General features: G+C 52.5%; 3 protein-coding genes across 15 annotated transcripts; 2 read left to right on the top strand and 1 right to left on the bottom strand.

Moving 5' to 3' along the window:
- The first annotated feature begins 2,887 nt into the window (after positions 1-2,887).
- HPDL (4-hydroxyphenylpyruvate dioxygenase like) lies at positions 2,888-4,812 on the top strand. Its single transcript, XM_039254798.1, has one exon. The coding sequence runs from the start codon at positions 2,890-2,892 to the stop codon at positions 4,006-4,008; it is 1,119 nt and encodes a 372-aa protein (XP_039110729.1). The 5' UTR covers positions 2,888-2,889; the 3' UTR covers positions 4,009-4,812.
- Positions 4,788-12,854, bottom strand: MUTYH (mutY DNA glycosylase). Of its 13 annotated transcripts, none has more exons than XM_039254787.1 (17): positions 12,446-12,597; positions 11,657-11,822; positions 9,081-9,201; positions 8,380-8,528; positions 8,251-8,290; positions 8,055-8,128; positions 7,875-7,916; positions 7,728-7,799; positions 7,540-7,653; positions 7,357-7,454; positions 7,135-7,279; positions 6,992-7,055; positions 6,621-6,812; positions 6,381-6,517; positions 6,144-6,296; positions 5,680-5,721; positions 4,788-4,984 (listed from the first exon to the last, which is right to left on the bottom strand). In XM_039254787.1, the coding sequence occupies exons 3-17, from the start codon at positions 9,193-9,195 to the stop codon at positions 4,853-4,855; spliced, it is 1,569 nt and encodes a 522-aa protein (XP_039110718.1). In that variant the 5' UTR covers positions 9,196-9,201; positions 11,657-11,822; positions 12,446-12,597; the 3' UTR covers positions 4,788-4,852. The 13 variants fall into 13 exon arrangements, 12 of the variants coding, with proteins under 12 accessions (XP_039110718.1, XP_039110715.1, XP_039110719.1 ...); XM_039254784.1 differs by lacking the exon at positions 11,657-11,822 and adding an exon at positions 9,316-9,422; XM_039254794.1 differs by lacking the exon at positions 11,657-11,822 and adding an exon at positions 9,316-9,422 and having other exon boundaries at positions 4,900-4,984; positions 6,092-6,296; positions 12,446-12,599.
- TOE1 (target of EGR1, exonuclease) lies at positions 12,527-16,163 on the top strand. The gene is made up of 8 exons (XM_039254797.1): positions 12,527-12,757; positions 13,508-13,650; positions 13,742-13,782; positions 13,916-14,012; positions 14,137-14,295; positions 14,561-14,820; positions 15,024-15,183; positions 15,263-16,163. Exons 1-8 carry the CDS (start codon positions 12,706-12,708, stop codon positions 15,881-15,883), a joined length of 1,533 nt encoding a protein of 510 aa, XP_039110728.1. The 5' UTR covers positions 12,527-12,705; the 3' UTR covers positions 15,884-16,163.
- The last annotated feature ends 5 nt before the right edge of the window (positions 16,164-16,168 follow it).

The following is a 16,168-nucleotide window of genomic DNA, read 5'->3' as shown; positions in this document are numbered from 1 at the left end:
GAAGAGACAGAACAGGGCTAGGGTCAGGATTTTGAAGGACGAGAGTGCACCTCCGCCGGCCCCTGGGCTTAGGGTGAGACCTGCAGGAGGGGCGTGGCTCCACTGGTTTGACTCCAGAGACCTTCGCAGTCCCCACCTCCACCTCCACTGCCCTGGCCACTGTGGAAGGCAGATGTGGCAGAAGGCCTCCTGCAGCGCCATCGCCTCACCCCTTAGACCTGCGTGCACTCCAGAGCCCACCCCTAGCATCCTAATCCCCAGGAGAAAGGCAACAGCAGCCAGGTGTGGAGGATCCATTAGGTGAAAGTTCCTCAGGATGCTGTATTGGTCACAGCTCAGATGCCAACAGGGCTGCAGGAATCAGAGCCTGGCCTCGAGGGAGACCAACATCAATAACCACCTGTACACACAGACACCCCTCCCCCCCCCAAGCGGGCTTCCAAAGAGCTGAATCTGTTCCCTGGGCCAAGGTCAAGCACAGTGCCCTTGCAAGGCAATTGTGCCCTAACCAAGATCACCCTGTCTTTAAGACAGCCCCACCTGGCCTTCAGAAATCTACCCTGTCCCTCAGGAGCAGGTGGAAGTGATGGGTCAGGGGTCCTGTTTCTGCTCTCTTTGTCCACACGTAGGGCCCTTGAGTGGAATCCCCTTTGGCTGGACCAAAGGCCTGGAGTCACTAGAGCTGCTCACCGGGGGCACTGACCATGATAGTCTATTCTCTCTTGGGACCCTCACCATGATAGTGGGGGTAAAAGATAGCCTATTCTGCCCCAGCTCTAGAGCACTATTCCCAGGGACCCTTCCCCCAGAATTCACACCAAAGCCAGGGCCTTCATAGTGCCTTCCCAGTGCTCAAGCCTGGGGAGGGAGGAGTAGTCTTAATGTGGCTGTTGTTCTTGGTCCTACTGCAGCACCCTCTTCTTGTGACATGTATCCCCACCCAGACTACTTTGTTTGTCCTGACCCCACATAGCCAGGTCCAGGTTCACAGGTCAAATCCTGGATCCCTTGCCAGGCTACAGCATATACTACCAATAGCCCTATGAAGTAGGTACTATTATTATTCCCATGTTTACAGAGGAGAAAACGAAGGCTCAGAGAAGGTTAGCAACTTGCCCCAAGTCATACAGCTACTAAATATTGGAGGCAGTTTTCAAGCCCAGGTCTGTCTGCCTTTTGGAACCCATGTTCTCAAATTTACTAGTCTGCAGAGTAACACCAAGTGCCTTTTACCACCACTGATCAACTTCTGCTGCCTTACTGGCTGCAGGCCTGAATACCCCAGCCAGACCTCTTTTTCTCAGCCCTGTCCCTCCATCACATCCTTCTTCCTCTTGCCAATGAAACTCAACGGTATTGCATCAGGCTCCCTGACAATCTCCTTTGCAATGCTTTGAACCATAGCACCCATGCTAAATGTCTCCCCAATTTTATGCTCTATTGCTCCTCTGAGGGTTTGGCTTATGCTCCTCACTGATTTGACTTTTTCTCTCTTTCTCTTTCTTCTTTCTTTCTTCTTATTTTATTTTTAGGTGCCACATCCAAAGTGAGGCTCGAATTCACGACCCCAAGATCAAGAGCTACGTGCTCTGCTGACTGAGCCAGCAAGGTGCCCCTCCTCACTGACCTTTTGCTTTTGTCTTTACCCTTCTTGGAGTGCCCTTCCCAAACCCTCCAAAGAGCCACTAGCTAAAGTCAGAAGATTCCTGGTTTCCTCAATCCAGTAATCTCACACAATTCTGGGGCTCAAGGCCAGAAACACCCACAGAAAACTTCTCTGGCCCAGTACCCAATCAGAAAGCTTCAAAGAGCAAGTAGGGTTTGAGTTCTAGTCCAAACAGAGTCAGGACCTGGAGAAAGGACACCACTGCAGCTGTTTCTTTCATGTCCTGAGCCACCAGATTTTTCTCCAAAGCTTGCCTGGGACAGGGGATAAAGATTGTTGACAGAGAAGTGGGGTTGAAGAAAGAGGTGCAGTTGAGAAATTGTCAGAGAGAAACAAAAGAGATTGGTAGGAGCCATATAAATGGCCAATCTTCGAATAACATCAGTTTCTCCGGACCCATTTGGGAAGGGTAAGAAAATCTGTAACTTAAAACATTTAATATATTTTTTAAAGTTTTAAAGGTACAACAGGGCTTAAAGGCAAAGTTTTCTAGGACTCTTTTTTGTTTGCTTAATGTGAGGCTTAAACTCACTACCCTAAGATCAAGACTTGGATGCTTTGCCGACTGAGACACCCAGGAGTCCCCTCTAGAATTTTTAAGCTAAAATTGGTAGAAATGACACTGGTAAGAAGTTCAGGGCTTCGGGAGAGGGTGGGGGTGGTAAGGGGACGGGGAAGGATTCTGGCTTCTCCCCCAGCGAGGGCTTGTTCCCTTTGCTCTAAGTTTGAAGGATGAGAGCGAGCCCAGCGTCCTCCACCGAATGAAGGCAGCTATTGTGATCTTCGGGGGCGGAGAAGGGAGGCTCAGTGCCAACGGGTGTGGCTCAGCCAGAGGCTCTGGGAAAGGGCAGCCCCTTGTCCCCACAGTACCCTCGGGCGACAGCGTCTGGGCGGGAGGAGTAAGTGTGCGGAGTTCCGGGCTCCGCCCCCTCTCTCCTGCTCCGCCCCAGCTCTGGCTCCACGTGGTTTTCACCAGCGCAGCGCAGACCCGGTGGTCCCAAAGCAGCTCGGGATTGCGGAGGGCGTGGCAGGGAGAGCCGCGAGCCCCCAAGGGGGTCGAGTCTGTGACTTCTCCCCGGAAAAGAGCGAGGAAAAGGCTCTGCGGGAAAAACTGGATTCCACAGTCTTCCGACGACAAGCCTGGGACAGACAGTTCCGGAGTTCTCAAGGACAGGTGAACGGCCCCAGGGGAAGGACAGGCCAGGGTCACCATCTGGACCGCCATGGCCGCGTCCGCCCGTGGTCTGTGCCATGTCGCTTTCCACGTGCCCGCGGGGCAGCCCCTTGCCCGAGATCTGCAGCGTCTCTTCGGCTTCCAGCCCCTGGCGGTGCGGGAAGCAGACGGCTGGCGGCAGTTAGCTCTGAGCAGCGGCGACGCGGTCTTTTTGGTGAACGAGGGCGCTGGGCCCCAGGAGCCGCTGTACGGCCTGGACCCACGTCATGCCGTGCCCAGCGCCACCAACCTGTGCTTCGACGTGGCGGACACGGGCGCCGCCGCCCAGGCATTGGTCACGCGGGGCTGCAGCGTGCCGGTGCCCCCTGTTAGCGTGCGGGATTCTCAGGGCACCGCCACCTATGCCGTGGTCAGATCGCCCGTCGGCAACCTCAGCCTGACCTTGCTGGAGCGCGCCGGCTTCGGGGGGCCTTTCCTGCCGGGCTTCAGGCCTGTGCCCTCTACAACCCGGCCAGGCTGGGTCAGCCACGTGGACCACCTGACCCTGGCCTGCACCTGTGGCAGCTCGCCCACACTGGTGCGCTGGTTCCGCGACTGTCTAGACTTTCGCCACCTGCCACTGAGCCCAGGTGAGGATCCAGAGCTGGGCCTCAAGGTGACAGCAGGATCCGGGCGAGGGGGACTGAAGCTTACCGCCCTGCAGCCCCCGCCAGGCGGCGCTGCCCCCGCCCTTGTGCTGGCCGAGTCCCTGCCAGGGGCTGCCAGTGGACAGGACCAGGTGGAGCAGTTCCTGGCCCGGCACAGGGGACCCGGACTGCAGCACGTGGGGCTGTACACGCCGAACATAATGGAAGCCACTGAGGGGGTAGCAGTGGCAGGCGGCCAGCTCCTGGCTCCTCCTGAGGGGTACTACCAGCAGCCAGGCAAGGAAAGGCAAATCCTAGCCGCTGGGCACCAGCCTAGCCTGCTGGCCCGACAGAGGATCCTGCTAGATGGCGATGAAGGCAAGTTTCTGCTTCAGGTCTTCACCAAGTCTCTATTTCCAGAGGACACTTTCTTCCTGGAGCTGATTCAGAGGCAGGGGGCAACAGGCTTTGGCCAGGGCAACATCCGGGCTCTGTGGCAGTCGGTACAGGAGGAGCAAGCCTCCAGGCACCAAGAATCCTAAGGAAGGTTGGTGCTGGGTTCACCATCCTGTCCTGGAGCACAGGGCCTGTTGCAACTGAGTAACACCCGTGGAGGCTTGGAGTGGAGAGGGCTTTGTCCCCAGGGGCCAGTACCTGCCAGAACTTGAATCTCTCACTGGGATCCAAAGAGGTTGGATTTTATTTTTTCTTTGAAACTATCAAATTGTTTTTACATAGTCTAAAACTAATATATATGCAAAATATGAAGAATAATAAAGGTATTACGTAACTAGGTAATAGAATATATATATATCAATACTTTTGAACCTTCCTTATGACCTTCTCTGATCCATTTCCTTTCACCCTACCCCTAATTTTATGATTCTTAACCTCCTGATTTTCTATGTTTCACTACAATAGAATACAATTGTACAAACAATACAAACATAAATTTAGTATTTGAGGTAGGAATTTAAGACCAAACAAATCCTCCCCTGTGTTTCCCTGCTCCCCAGAGAGCAGCCTCTGCAGGGGGGGAGGGGTTGGGTCAGGGCTGAGCCCAACCACCTGCTCTAAGACAATACCACTACTCCAGTCAGAGCTGACCAGAGACCAGAGCCAAGGATGCTGGGTGTCAGCCCCCTGGCAGAGGCCCCCTGAAGCTGCCTTCTCCCTCTCTCCTGGGGGCTGGGGGAGGACAGATCACTCGGACAGAATGCCCGCCTGCACTGCCCAGGGCTGGCTGGGAGCTCAGCACCAAGCAGGACTTTTCAGAGAGGAAGAATGAGAGGACTAGGAAGAGGACGGAAAGTCTCCAAAATGACTACAAAAATAAGCACTTTATTAAACAACAGGATTCTCAGGAAGTGGGGGCTTCTGGGAGTGTCACTGGGCCATACTGTTGAGGCTGGATGCATCAGTGGGGATGTGGGGCCGAAAGAAACTATCCAGGACTTGCTGGCCTGGGCTGGGCTTTCTCCGCGTGGATGGAGTGGACACCTGGGATCTTTTGGAACCCTGTGCAGAAGCCAAAGGAAGAAGGCACTAAGGGGGCAGCAGAGTCCTCCTTCCACCCCTCTCACCGCTGCAGTGATAGAGCTCAGATTCTAACCTGAATTCTGTAAAGCTTCCAAACTCTGCTGTCAACTCTACATGGCAGCCCAAGGTAATCTTTTTCTAAGATACACACCTCACTCCTCTCTCCACCAAAAATGCCTCAGTGGCCTGGTGTTCATGGCCCTGACTGGCCTGCACAGGGCCTGCTATGCTTACAGCTCCTTGCGCGCTGCAAACTGCACTGTGGCACCTTTGCTCACGCTACTCTTGAGCCTGGAAAGTACATTCTTACTGCTGATTCCCCTCCCAGACCTGGAGAAAATGGTTCATTTTTTGAATCCAAATTACCAGCTGCATCTTCTAAGCAGCTTTTCCGGATTCTTGCCTCCCAGCTGGAACCGAAAGCTCTCCACCTTATAAACCACAAAGTCCGGTACAAGCATTTCACACACCTGTGACCCTATTGTCTCCAACATTTGTTCTTATTCCGTCTCCACCCTGGACCCCAGACTGTAAGGTCTCAAGATAAGAACTGTTCCTCTCCCTATGGTGAAGCCTGGCCTGGATAATGTTCATCCAAACATGTCATTTAACTCATTGAAAACCTGTGGATTCGGGCCTGGGAGAGATGCCTGAGTGAGGGCCAAGAGACTCACCTTGCCGGTCCCTGGCTGTTGGCCCTCATAAACACGGAACACCTAGCCAAGGACAGAGGGGGAGAGTACAGGACTGGCATCTTCCCCCAAAAGAGCCAGACCCCTATGTTCTCTCAATTTCACAGCCCAGTACATCTGTTTAAAATACGGTTTTTCAGGGCACCTGGGTGGCTCAGTCGGTTAAGTATCCGACTTCAGCTCAGGTCATGATCCCATTGCATTCAAGACCCACGTCGGGCTCTGTGCTGACAGCCAGCTCAGAGCCTGGAGCCTGCTTCAGATTCTGTATCTCCCTCTTTCTCTGACCCTCCCCTGCTCACACTGTCTCTCTCTCTCAGAAATAAATAAAACATTAAAAAATAATAATAAAAAATAAAATATGGTTTTTCTGTTTACATAATAATAGGTTCACGTAGAACATATAGGAAGCACAAAAAAGCACACAAAGACAGCACAGGTCGTGCCTTTTTCATGGCGGTGGAGACAGCTGCCGTGTGAAACTCCTCCCGGGTCAGCCAGCGGGCGCCAGGTGGTGTGATGGTCACCGGGGTCTGCCCTTCCAGGGCCAAACCGTATACTTGATATGTCAGCTTGATGTGAGAGAAGGTGTGGACTACCTGGAGGGAGGGTCAAGGGACTGAAACAGGCCTGTGGATATGTCCACAAAACCATCTCTCCTCATCCTTCCACTGGTCACTCACCTGCCCAACGTGCTGGAGGTGGGTGGCTGGGAGGGGCCCGGCCCAACTCTGCAGTTCCTGCAGCAGGGCCTCGCGTTGACATTGCCCTGAGGGCTCTGCAGCCACAGACGGAAACTCCCACAATCCAGCCAGCAGACCTGAAAGGAAGGACGGCCAGGTGTGGCTGGGCCTTAGCTGCTGGCTCCTCCATTTCTCCGGTGTTGCTCATGCCACTGCCCTCCACTCCCAGGATCCAGGTACCTGACTTAGGCCTCTGCACCAGCAGAATTCGAGCACCCCCAAGGGCCCTGGGCTGCTCCAGAACACAGATGGCAGAGCACTCCTCCCTGGGGGGCCTCCGACTGGCCTTTCTGGGAAAGTTGGTGACTCCCAGGGTCTGGTCCCAGGGCTCCGTGGGAGGTGAGCACAGCTGGCACTGTTCAGTGCTGGGAGCTGGGAAGAGAGATACCTAAGCCCCACTCAGGCTTAGGTGAACTTAGATGCCAACCCCAGAGAGCAGGTCGTGGCCCAGCTCTGCAGAATCTTATTCAAACTGTACGAGGATAAACTAGAATGAGGCTTCCGCAAGCAGCTCCTTGGCAGTGCAGTGAAGGGCTGGGGCTGGTACTTACCACACTCCTCCACATCAGGACTGCATGGCAGGCTCTGTGAGGCTAAGAGTTGTTCCCGCTCCACCTAAGAGGCATAAAGCAAGGTGTCATATGGCAGGGGTCACCCTCTAGGACCCCTGCCTGCCCTTCCCCAGATGGCTCACCCTCTGGTGTGCCCGGCACATGCTCTGGACAGGGCACTGGCTGCACCGTGGGTGCTGTGGGGTACACACTGTGGCCCCCAGCTCCATGGCTGCTTGGTTAAAATCCCCTGGCCGGGCTGGGTCTACCAGCTGCTGGGCTAAGCTCCTACAAGGAAACATTGCTGTGAGCCAAAGACACTTTGGAGATACCCTTCCCAGTCTCCCGTTACCCCAATATCTTACCAGAGCTGCTGGGAGACAAAGGTGCTTCCAGGATCAGCACCAATGGCTCGGACACGACACAGCACCCGTACTACATTCCCATCTACCACACCGGTTGCCTGGCACAGAGGAATCCAGGAATCAGCCTGGTCTAGGAGGAAGGAGGGTGGGCACATACAAAGTAGGGGTGGGCTATGGACTCACCTGGCCAAAGGCAATGGAGGCAATGGCCCCAGCTGTGTACCGCCCCACGCCAGGCAGAAGCTTCTGCAGAGTCTCTGCTGTATGTGGCACATGGCCCCCTAGCTCCTTTACCACCTGGTTGGGGTGGGAGGCTCAAGGTTATGAGCCACCTGAGGCCCTGGGGCTCACCCTCCCTGTTTCCCCCTTACCTTCTGGGCTCCCTCCTGCAGCCGCCGGCCTCGAGAGTAGTAGCCCAGGCCAGCCCAGAGCTGGTTTACCTCCTGTGGGTAGAGTCAGAGAGATCAGTGGTCAGTCCTCAGTTGTACCCATTTCCCCTACCCTAGGGTGGCACTCACCTCCAGGGACGCACTAGCCAGGTCCTGCAGCGTTGGCCACTTCTAGAGCCCGAAGGTGATCAAAAGGAAGGAAGGTCAAGGGTGAGGGAGGTGAAGGGAGCCTTCTTTACCCCCACCCCAAAGGCTAGGCTCTTTCTGGAGTCTGGCTCAATGACCCTCCCCTTCTTTCCCTGAAGTCACCTGCATCCATCGGGTATAATAGTCGATCACCGTGGCAACCTGGGTCTGCTGCAGCATGACCTCTGAGACCCACACTGGGGGAGAGGGGTTGGCATGAGGGCACTGCTGAGCTGCCCTGCTCCCAGCCCACGACCCCTACAACCCAGACCAGTGGGCATCCAGGCAAAGCAGCCCTGCTCTCAGGAGATGCACTCACCAGCGTATGCCCGCCTGTCCGGGTCCACTTCACCCTCTGCCTGCCAATGCAATCCCAGACAAGGAGTTAGTGTGGAGGGGGCCTGGCAGCAGCCCCCCACCCCACTGTCTCTGCCCCTCGCCTGCTTACCCGCCTTCTCCAGGGCAGGTCCCGTTTTTCTCGGTCGTACCAGCTCAGAAGGTTCTCCCGAAAGACTGTGACCTCAGCTATGTCTCTGAATAGGTGGTATGGGGAGACAGAGGCCTGCAATACCACCTCCTTGTGTCGTCTGGCCAAGCCTGCAGGGGCCTCAGAAAATTTAGACATAGTCCCTGCAAGAGCTGTGCATCAGGTACCTGGGACACTGTATTCAGCACTGCCCCCTTAGGGCTTCCCAAAACCCCTTGCTTAAGCTTTGAACCCGGAGTCAGACCAAAATTCTCTAGATGTGTGTAACCTTAACCAAATTTCTAGCCTTAACTTTCCTAGCGTGGTACTGCTGGCTCCTTTGTCTCTGGGTCATGATGAAAATCCAACAATTTCAGCCAAGCATAATATATACCTGTTCAGGACTTTCCCATTTACAAAACACTTTCAGGCTCATAAACTCATTCGATCCCATGAAAGCCACATGAGGAAGGAAATGCACAGGCTACCACTCCATGTCACTGGTAAGAAAGTAGCCACTCAGAGCAATCATCCCAAAGTTGCACAGCAAAGTCAGAATTAGATCATAACTAGCCCCTTAAAGCCTTGATGCACAACCATGCTGCCTTCCCAGCTTGAATCGACCTCCTTCTCATGGCCAATGAAACCAACCCCTTAAACTTGACTCAGACCAAGCTCCTCACCATCACGGGTAGAAGGCTTGACCTGGCTGCTGCTAAGGACCTGCTTCTCCCTTCCCTCCTGGCTGGATGCCTGCTTTCTGCGACAACTCCTCACAGCGGTTTGTGGCTTCTTCATGATGGCCTAGAAGAGAAAGCCCAAAGTAGTCTGTCACAATGAGGCTGAATCTTGGGGCACTCCAGTGAGTACAGCCACCTTCTCTATAGCACTCATTATAGAGTGCCTAGCTTTTCTTACTCTCCAGATGCTCATGGCTTTGCTCTTGGCTGGCTGTGGCACTGAGGTATGACCAGTAGGGCTGAGTTTCTGCAAGTGACTTCAGAGGGACCAACATTAGCATAGTCCTGGAGACACACACAAAAGAAGAGGCTGGGGCTGGGCTGGGTCCTGTGCAGGAGGACCTCTGTGTCCCTGATGTTTACTGTGACTGTATGTGTGGACAGGGCTTCTTCTTCTTCTTCTTCTTTTTTTTTTTTTAAATGTTTTATTTATTTCTGAGAGAGAGAGCAGGGGAGGACCAGAGAGAGAGGGAGACACAGAATCCGAAACAGGCTCCAGGCTCTGAGCTGGCTGTCAGCACAGAGCCTTATGCGGAGCTCGAACCCGCAAACCATGAGATCATGACCTGAACTGAAGTTGGACGCTTAACCAACTGAGCCACCCAGGCACCCCTGGGCAGGGCTTCTTTAGGTGTGTCTAAGAGCATGAGGCAGGTAGGATGTTTATCTGCTTAGAGATGTGGCACATTTACATCAAAACAGGCTTTAGCAGTCATGCAGTCCAACCCCCATTCTGCAGAAAGGAGAAACCAAGGATCAGAGATGGTTAAGATATTTTTTTAATGTTTATTTTATTTGAAAGAGAGAGAGAGAGACAGAGACAGAGAGAGAGGGAGACACAGAATCCAAAGCAGTTGTCAGCAGAGTCCGACCCAAGGGCTAGAACCCACGAACTGCTAGATCATGACCTGAGCAGAAGGTGAATGCTTAACTGACTAAGCCACCCAGGTGTACCAGGGATGGTAAAAGATTTGCCTGAGAGCAGATGGCAAGTTGGGGTGGTAGAAGGGGATGAGCTAGTTTTTATTCCTAATCTTTTCCTGGTCTAGTAAATCATAGCTGGCTGGCAATTGGTAATGAGAAACAGATCTCAATTTCAATGAGAAATTGATATTCACTGCTCCCTGTTCTTTTGGTGCCCATTTCTCTATATAACCAACAGTTAGTGGAGGTATACTATATGCCAGACCTTATGCTAAGTATTTTACCGATTTCTTGCACAATCTCCAGACGACTCCATTAGGTACATTCTAGTATTACCTCCATTTTAGTGATGAGGAAACTGAGGCTTGTAGAGATTAGGCAACTTGTCCACCCAAACCCAAAAGGTCTGCTTCCAGGGACTGCACTCTGGTGCTGTGCTGTACTGCAGTACCTGAAGAGCTCCTGCTTCAAACTCTCTCCTTAAAACCTGACTTTATCACCTCATCTTCATCAAAAGAGCTTGCTTCCTCCTTCAGAGAAAAAAATGAATGTACAGATTTACTACACTCTGCACTCATCTGCATTCTCCTTTTCCTTCCCCCCTTTAAAGAATGGTCTCTTCTAAATTGTCCAAGCTCAGGGCACTGCTCCTCAACCCCTTTTACAACAGCCACTCCTCCCCTTCATAGCCAAACTTCCTTTACCAAACTCACCAACTCCGTAATTCATTCTACAATCCATTCTCCAGAGTACAGCAGTCTCATAAGACATGATCATGTCACTTTCTTACTTAAAACCTTCAATGGCTTCCCACTAATTCACTGAATAAATATTTATGTAGTACCTACTCTGTGCCAAGCAGTTTTAAGTACTTGGAATACTTCAGTAATTAAAACACCAAAGGTTCCTGTCCTCATGAAACCTGTATTCTAATGGAGAGCAAAATAATAATAATAATAATAATAATAATAATACACATAAGTAAATTATATAGGATGTCAGGTGGTAAATACTAGCATAAAGAGAAAAGGAATAGGTGAAGGGATAAGGAGTGGTGGTGGTGGAATGTTGCAATTTTAAAGTGCATGGTCAAGGTGGGCCTTATTAAAGTAGTATTTGACCAATGATTTATGGCAGTTGAAGGAGTTAGCCATGTGGATACCTGTGGGAAAGGCATCCTAAATAAGAGCTAGTGGAATGGCCTTAAGGAAGGTGCCTGTTTGCAGAATAATAAGGAAGCCAGTGTGGTTAAAATGGCCTGAAGAAGGATGAGTAGTAGATGAGGTCAAAGAGGTAAAGAAGGTGGGGAGCATAAAATCACTAAGTACCTTGTAAGCCACTGAAGCACTTTGTCACACTTCTTGCTGTGAGAAACCAATCCTCTTAAAATAGTTCTGTAAACTCCAAAGATCCCCACCTGCCTCATCCCCTCACTATGTTCTAGCCATTTATTTGCCTAAATATTGCTTCAATAATTCAGGTGTCTGTCCAGCTCACCCAATCCTTTCCCTCTACTTGGACAGGTCTTATCCTGTGCTTCTCACTCATTCTTTCAGGTCTTGACTTAAATTTCCAAATCAGCTCCCCAGTCTTACCCTCTTGTGTAATTCTCCATTTTTCCTCTTATATTAATTGTAATTTTTCATTCGTGTTTGTTTGATGACGGTCTGCTTCCCCTACTTGGCTATAAAACTCCACGAGCAAGGACTGAATCTCTTGTTGACTGTTGAGTCCCCAGAGCTTAGCACCATGCTAAGTAAACTGTATACGATAAACACTTAATTAACGGGATGGGAGAAATCCAAACAATTCTGAATAATGATGAAAAAGAACTGAGAGAGAAAGGCTGAAGATGAACTAGAAACAGTGATTAACTAAGGAGAAAGGATTGACTCCTTGGTGGGTCCAGATGGGAACCGGAGCCTTTGAGAAAGAACATGTCTCTCGTGGTATCAGGAGTCAAATCCAATCACTCTCTAAGTCAAATATACCTCCTAAGTGCTTACAAGTTGTCCCTTCCTTGTCGTCCCTGCTGCCAGGGCCTTAATTCAAGCCCTTATTATCGCTTCCCTATGTTATTTCAAAGGCTTCCCAGCCAGTCGGTGGCTCTAACTCCTCTCGCAGCCTCGCCCCGCGGCCCCCTCCCCGCCTTTTCACTTCCTAGACGTGAAGTTCCCATTCCTCCCTAGGAACTTGCCTATTCCCAAAATATCCTTCTTTCCCCCACACTCCTCTCTGTATAACTCCTGGGCGGACTTTAGGCTGCATCCGGGTAGCCATACCTCCTCCGGGGCCCCGCCACCCCCAACCCGGGGCCGAGCGGATGAAGACAGCATAAAGCAGCCGCCCACGTTCCCGCAAGACGTACGCGGGAAAGGAATTACCTCCCGCGCAATCTTCAGCGCCCGACTTCCCACGCACGCCGGAGGGCGTGGCTCCGACCCGCGCCGCGCCAGTCAAAGAAGTCCTAGCGCGCGCCGGGACACCGCCTTCGCGCCAGACCCGGGTGGTGTAAACGGAAGTCAGACCCGTCTGCGACTCCGGGGGGCCAGGCCCCGCCCCGATCCCTTCAGCGGGAGCTGAGCGGAGAAAAGCGGAAGCCCCGCGTACCCACACACTGCTCAGGCGAGCGACCCTCCGTGTCATGGCCGCCGACAGTGACGATGGCACAGTCTCAGCCCCAGCGGCCCCTGATGGTGAGTGGCTTCCCAGGGCTCCCACCTTAAAACTCTGCGCTCCGGGAAGGGGAAGGCCTCGGGCTCACGGCTCTAGAAACCGACTTAACGTTCAGAGGACTAGCTCCTTCCCGCTGAACCAGCCACGAGGAGACTACAAGTCCCGGTGTGCACCGCAGCTCGGCTGCAAAAGCCTGGCGTGTTGGGAGCATAGCCGGGGGCCATAGGGGCATGTCGGGAGAGTAGTCTAAAGCTCATAGTTAAGTGCAGTGGATTGGGAGTCGAGGTCCAAAGAAGTCGGAAGTATTGGGAGCTTGGGTGTGAGGAATTATTTATGAGGCTCCGGGGCATAGTGGCTACCACCACTTTTGGCTACTGGGGCACCGTGGAAACAGTACTATCATGGAGCCTTGTGGGACATTAAAGGAGTCGCACTCCTCAAGCCCTGCAAAATATTTCCTGCAGGATGCCGTGAAAAGATCGTGTAGTGATGCGGATTATGTGATGCTGATGGGAGAAGTAGTTTTCCCAAAAGCTCACATAAACCACTGGAAGATGCAGGCTTTCTCTCCGCAAATTGAGGGAGGGCACTGTGCACTCCAAGGCCTGTGTGCAAAGCATGTGTGATACAAAGGCTTTGAGGAGAAAGCTGCCATTTGCCTTAATGGAAACTGCCCCCCAACATTCCGCCCCCAGCCATGGCCTACCTTGGTATCAGTTTCCCTGGACTCCTGCCTGAGCATCAACATCCATCCCTCTCCTTACCCTCAGGTGGTGTCAGCAAAATCACAAAGTCTGGGGAGGAGCTAGTAGTCCAGGTTCCCGTGGTGGATGTGCAAAGTGACAACTTCAAGGAGATGTGGCCATCCCTCCTACTGGCCATAAAGACAGCTAGCTTCGTGGCTGTGGACACGGTGAGGGTTGGGGAATGGGGAGGACAGGTAATTTTGAAAGGGCTGGTTGGTGCTGGAAACCTAACACAACTCTCCCTTTACCTACTCATAGGAACTGAGTGGGCTTGGGGACAGGAAGAGTTTGCTGAACCAGTAAGTATAAGCCCTGATCTTATTGCCAGCCTTGGCAGGAGGGGAAGACCTCATCCCTGGAGTAGAAATCACAGTCCTGGGTGGTTTGAGGGCTAGCTTCCAGCCACAGCCACCCCCTAAACCCAACCCCAAGGTGCATCGAGGAACGTTACAAGTCCGTGTGTCATGCTGCCAGGACCCGTTCTATTCTCTCCCTGGGCCTCGCCTGCTTCAAGCAGCAGCCAGATAAGGTATGGGCTGATCTCACATCTATCCCTGGTCTTTGGCTGCCAGGGAGGAGGGTTGAGATCCTGGGAACATCAGATATGAGGTGTTTATCCGAAATCCTGATATAGCAGATCCTTTCTCTCCCAGGGTGAACACTCATACCTGGCTCAGGTGTTTAATCTGACCCTGCTCTGCATGGAAGAGTATGTGATAGAACCAAAGTCTGTACAGTTCTTGGTACAGCATGGCTTCAACTTCAACCGGCAGTATGCACAGGGTATCCCTTACCACAAGGGTAATGACAAGGTAGGTCTCCGGCCTTGAGACTGCCCCTTCTGTGGCTTCATTTCTTCCTAACCTAGGCTGGGTACATAGGGAGGGTCTGCTTCTTAAGGAGTATGGGAAATCACTAGGGACAGGACTGGGGAAACAAGCTTGATACATAGGAGAATAGCATTGGGTAAGGCAGGGATGGGGAGCTTTCCAGGTAGGGGAGCCAGGGATAAGTGTCCTGCAAAAGAGGCTCCTGGGGGACTGTTCTTCCTGATGACCTTTCTTTCTTTCTACCCAGGGTGATGAGAGTCAGAGCCAGTCAGTGAGGACACTGTTCCTGGAGCTAATCCGGGCCCGCCGGCCCCTGGTACTACACAATGGTCTCATAGACTTGGTGTTCTTGTACCAGAACTTCTATGCCCACCTTCCTGAGAGCTTGGGAACCTTCACTGCGGACCTGTGTGAAATGTTCCCAGCCGGCATTTATGACACCAAATATGCTGCTGAGTTTCATGCCCGCTTCGTGGCCTCCTACCTAGAATATGCTTTCCGGAAATGGTGAGGAACTGGTTGAGGTTTAGGGATGGGGCCTGGTATAAGCCTGACTATTTCGTTTACTTAAGGTATTTATTGAGTGCCTACCAGGTGCAAGGCACTGTTTTAGGTGCTGAGGATTCAGCAGTGAGCAAAACAGACAAAAAAAACCCTATTCCCATGGAGTTTATACGCTAGTGGACCAATACCCTCTTGCGCTGTTGCAGTGAGCGGGAAAATGGGAAGCAGCGGGCAGCTGGCAGCCCACACCTTACCCTGGAGTTCTGCAGCTATCCTACTAGCATGAGGGCCCATATTGACTACCGCTGCTGCATGCCCCCTGCAACCCACCGTCCTTATTCCACCAGCATCTGTGACAACTTTTCGGTGAGAGCACCCACCCGTTTCCTGGGAGAGGGGAGGTTCTGATGTGGAATCCCTGTCTAAGCCTCTTTCCTATCTCTAGGCCTATGGCTGGTGCCCCCTGGGACCACAGTGTCCTCGGTCCCACGATATTGACCTTATCATTGACACTGATGAGGCTGTGGTGGAGGACAAGCGGCGACGGCGGCGACGCAGGGAAAAACGGCGGAGGGCTTTGTCGGGACTGCCTGGGAAACAGACCTCTGAGGAAAATGAGGGCGGCCCTCCCATGAAGCAGGTCTGTGGGGATGCCCTCAAGGCTGAGGAAATTGAGCAGGAAGTGGCCGAGGATGAGACTAAGAGGCAGCCTGGCTTGGAGCAAGGTCACAAAAATGACTTGGAGATGGGACTCAAAGCACCAGGGCTGGAAACAGCTGATGTGGTTACCTCAGAAGCACCAGGAGGTCAAGCTAGTCCTCACCCAGTGGCTGGGGATGGGTTGCATCGGGCTGGTTTTGATGCTTTTATGACAGGTTATGTAATGGCCTATGTGGGAGTGAGCCAAGGACCCCAGATCTGTAGCTCTGGGCCCTGGCTGCCTGAATGCCACAACAAGGTATACCTGAGTGGCAAAGCTGTACCCCTCACGGTGGCCAAGAGCCAGTTCTCCCGTTCCTCCAAAGCCCACAACCAGAAAATGAAGCTAGCTTGGGGCAGCAGCTGACACAACTGCTGCCTAGTGCTCAGGGCCCAGGTCGAGAACTGAGAGTGGAATGCAAGTGTCTGGGTCCCTCTAGCCTGTGACTGTCCTACTTCCAACTTCTACAGAGTTGTGGGGGAGGGGGTCTTGGCAGAGATACTGCTGCATCAGTCCTGGAACCTTCTTTACCCCAGAGGCTGAAGAACAAGGGTACACATAAGAAGGCTGACCAGCACCTGTAACACCGACTTTATTTATTTTTAAATCTGAAAGTGTCTTGGGAAAAAATATTACCAAAAAATCAACAGA

This window comes from Hyaena hyaena, unplaced genomic scaffold, assembly GCF_003009895.1.
Source record: "Hyaena hyaena isolate Hyena2069 unplaced genomic scaffold, ASM300989v1 scaffold_503, whole genome shotgun sequence".
Classification (NCBI taxonomy): domain Eukaryota; kingdom Metazoa; phylum Chordata; class Mammalia; order Carnivora; family Hyaenidae; genus Hyaena; species Hyaena hyaena.
Note: the sequence above shows the minus strand (reverse complement) of the source record. Positions and strands in the feature narration are given on the sequence as shown.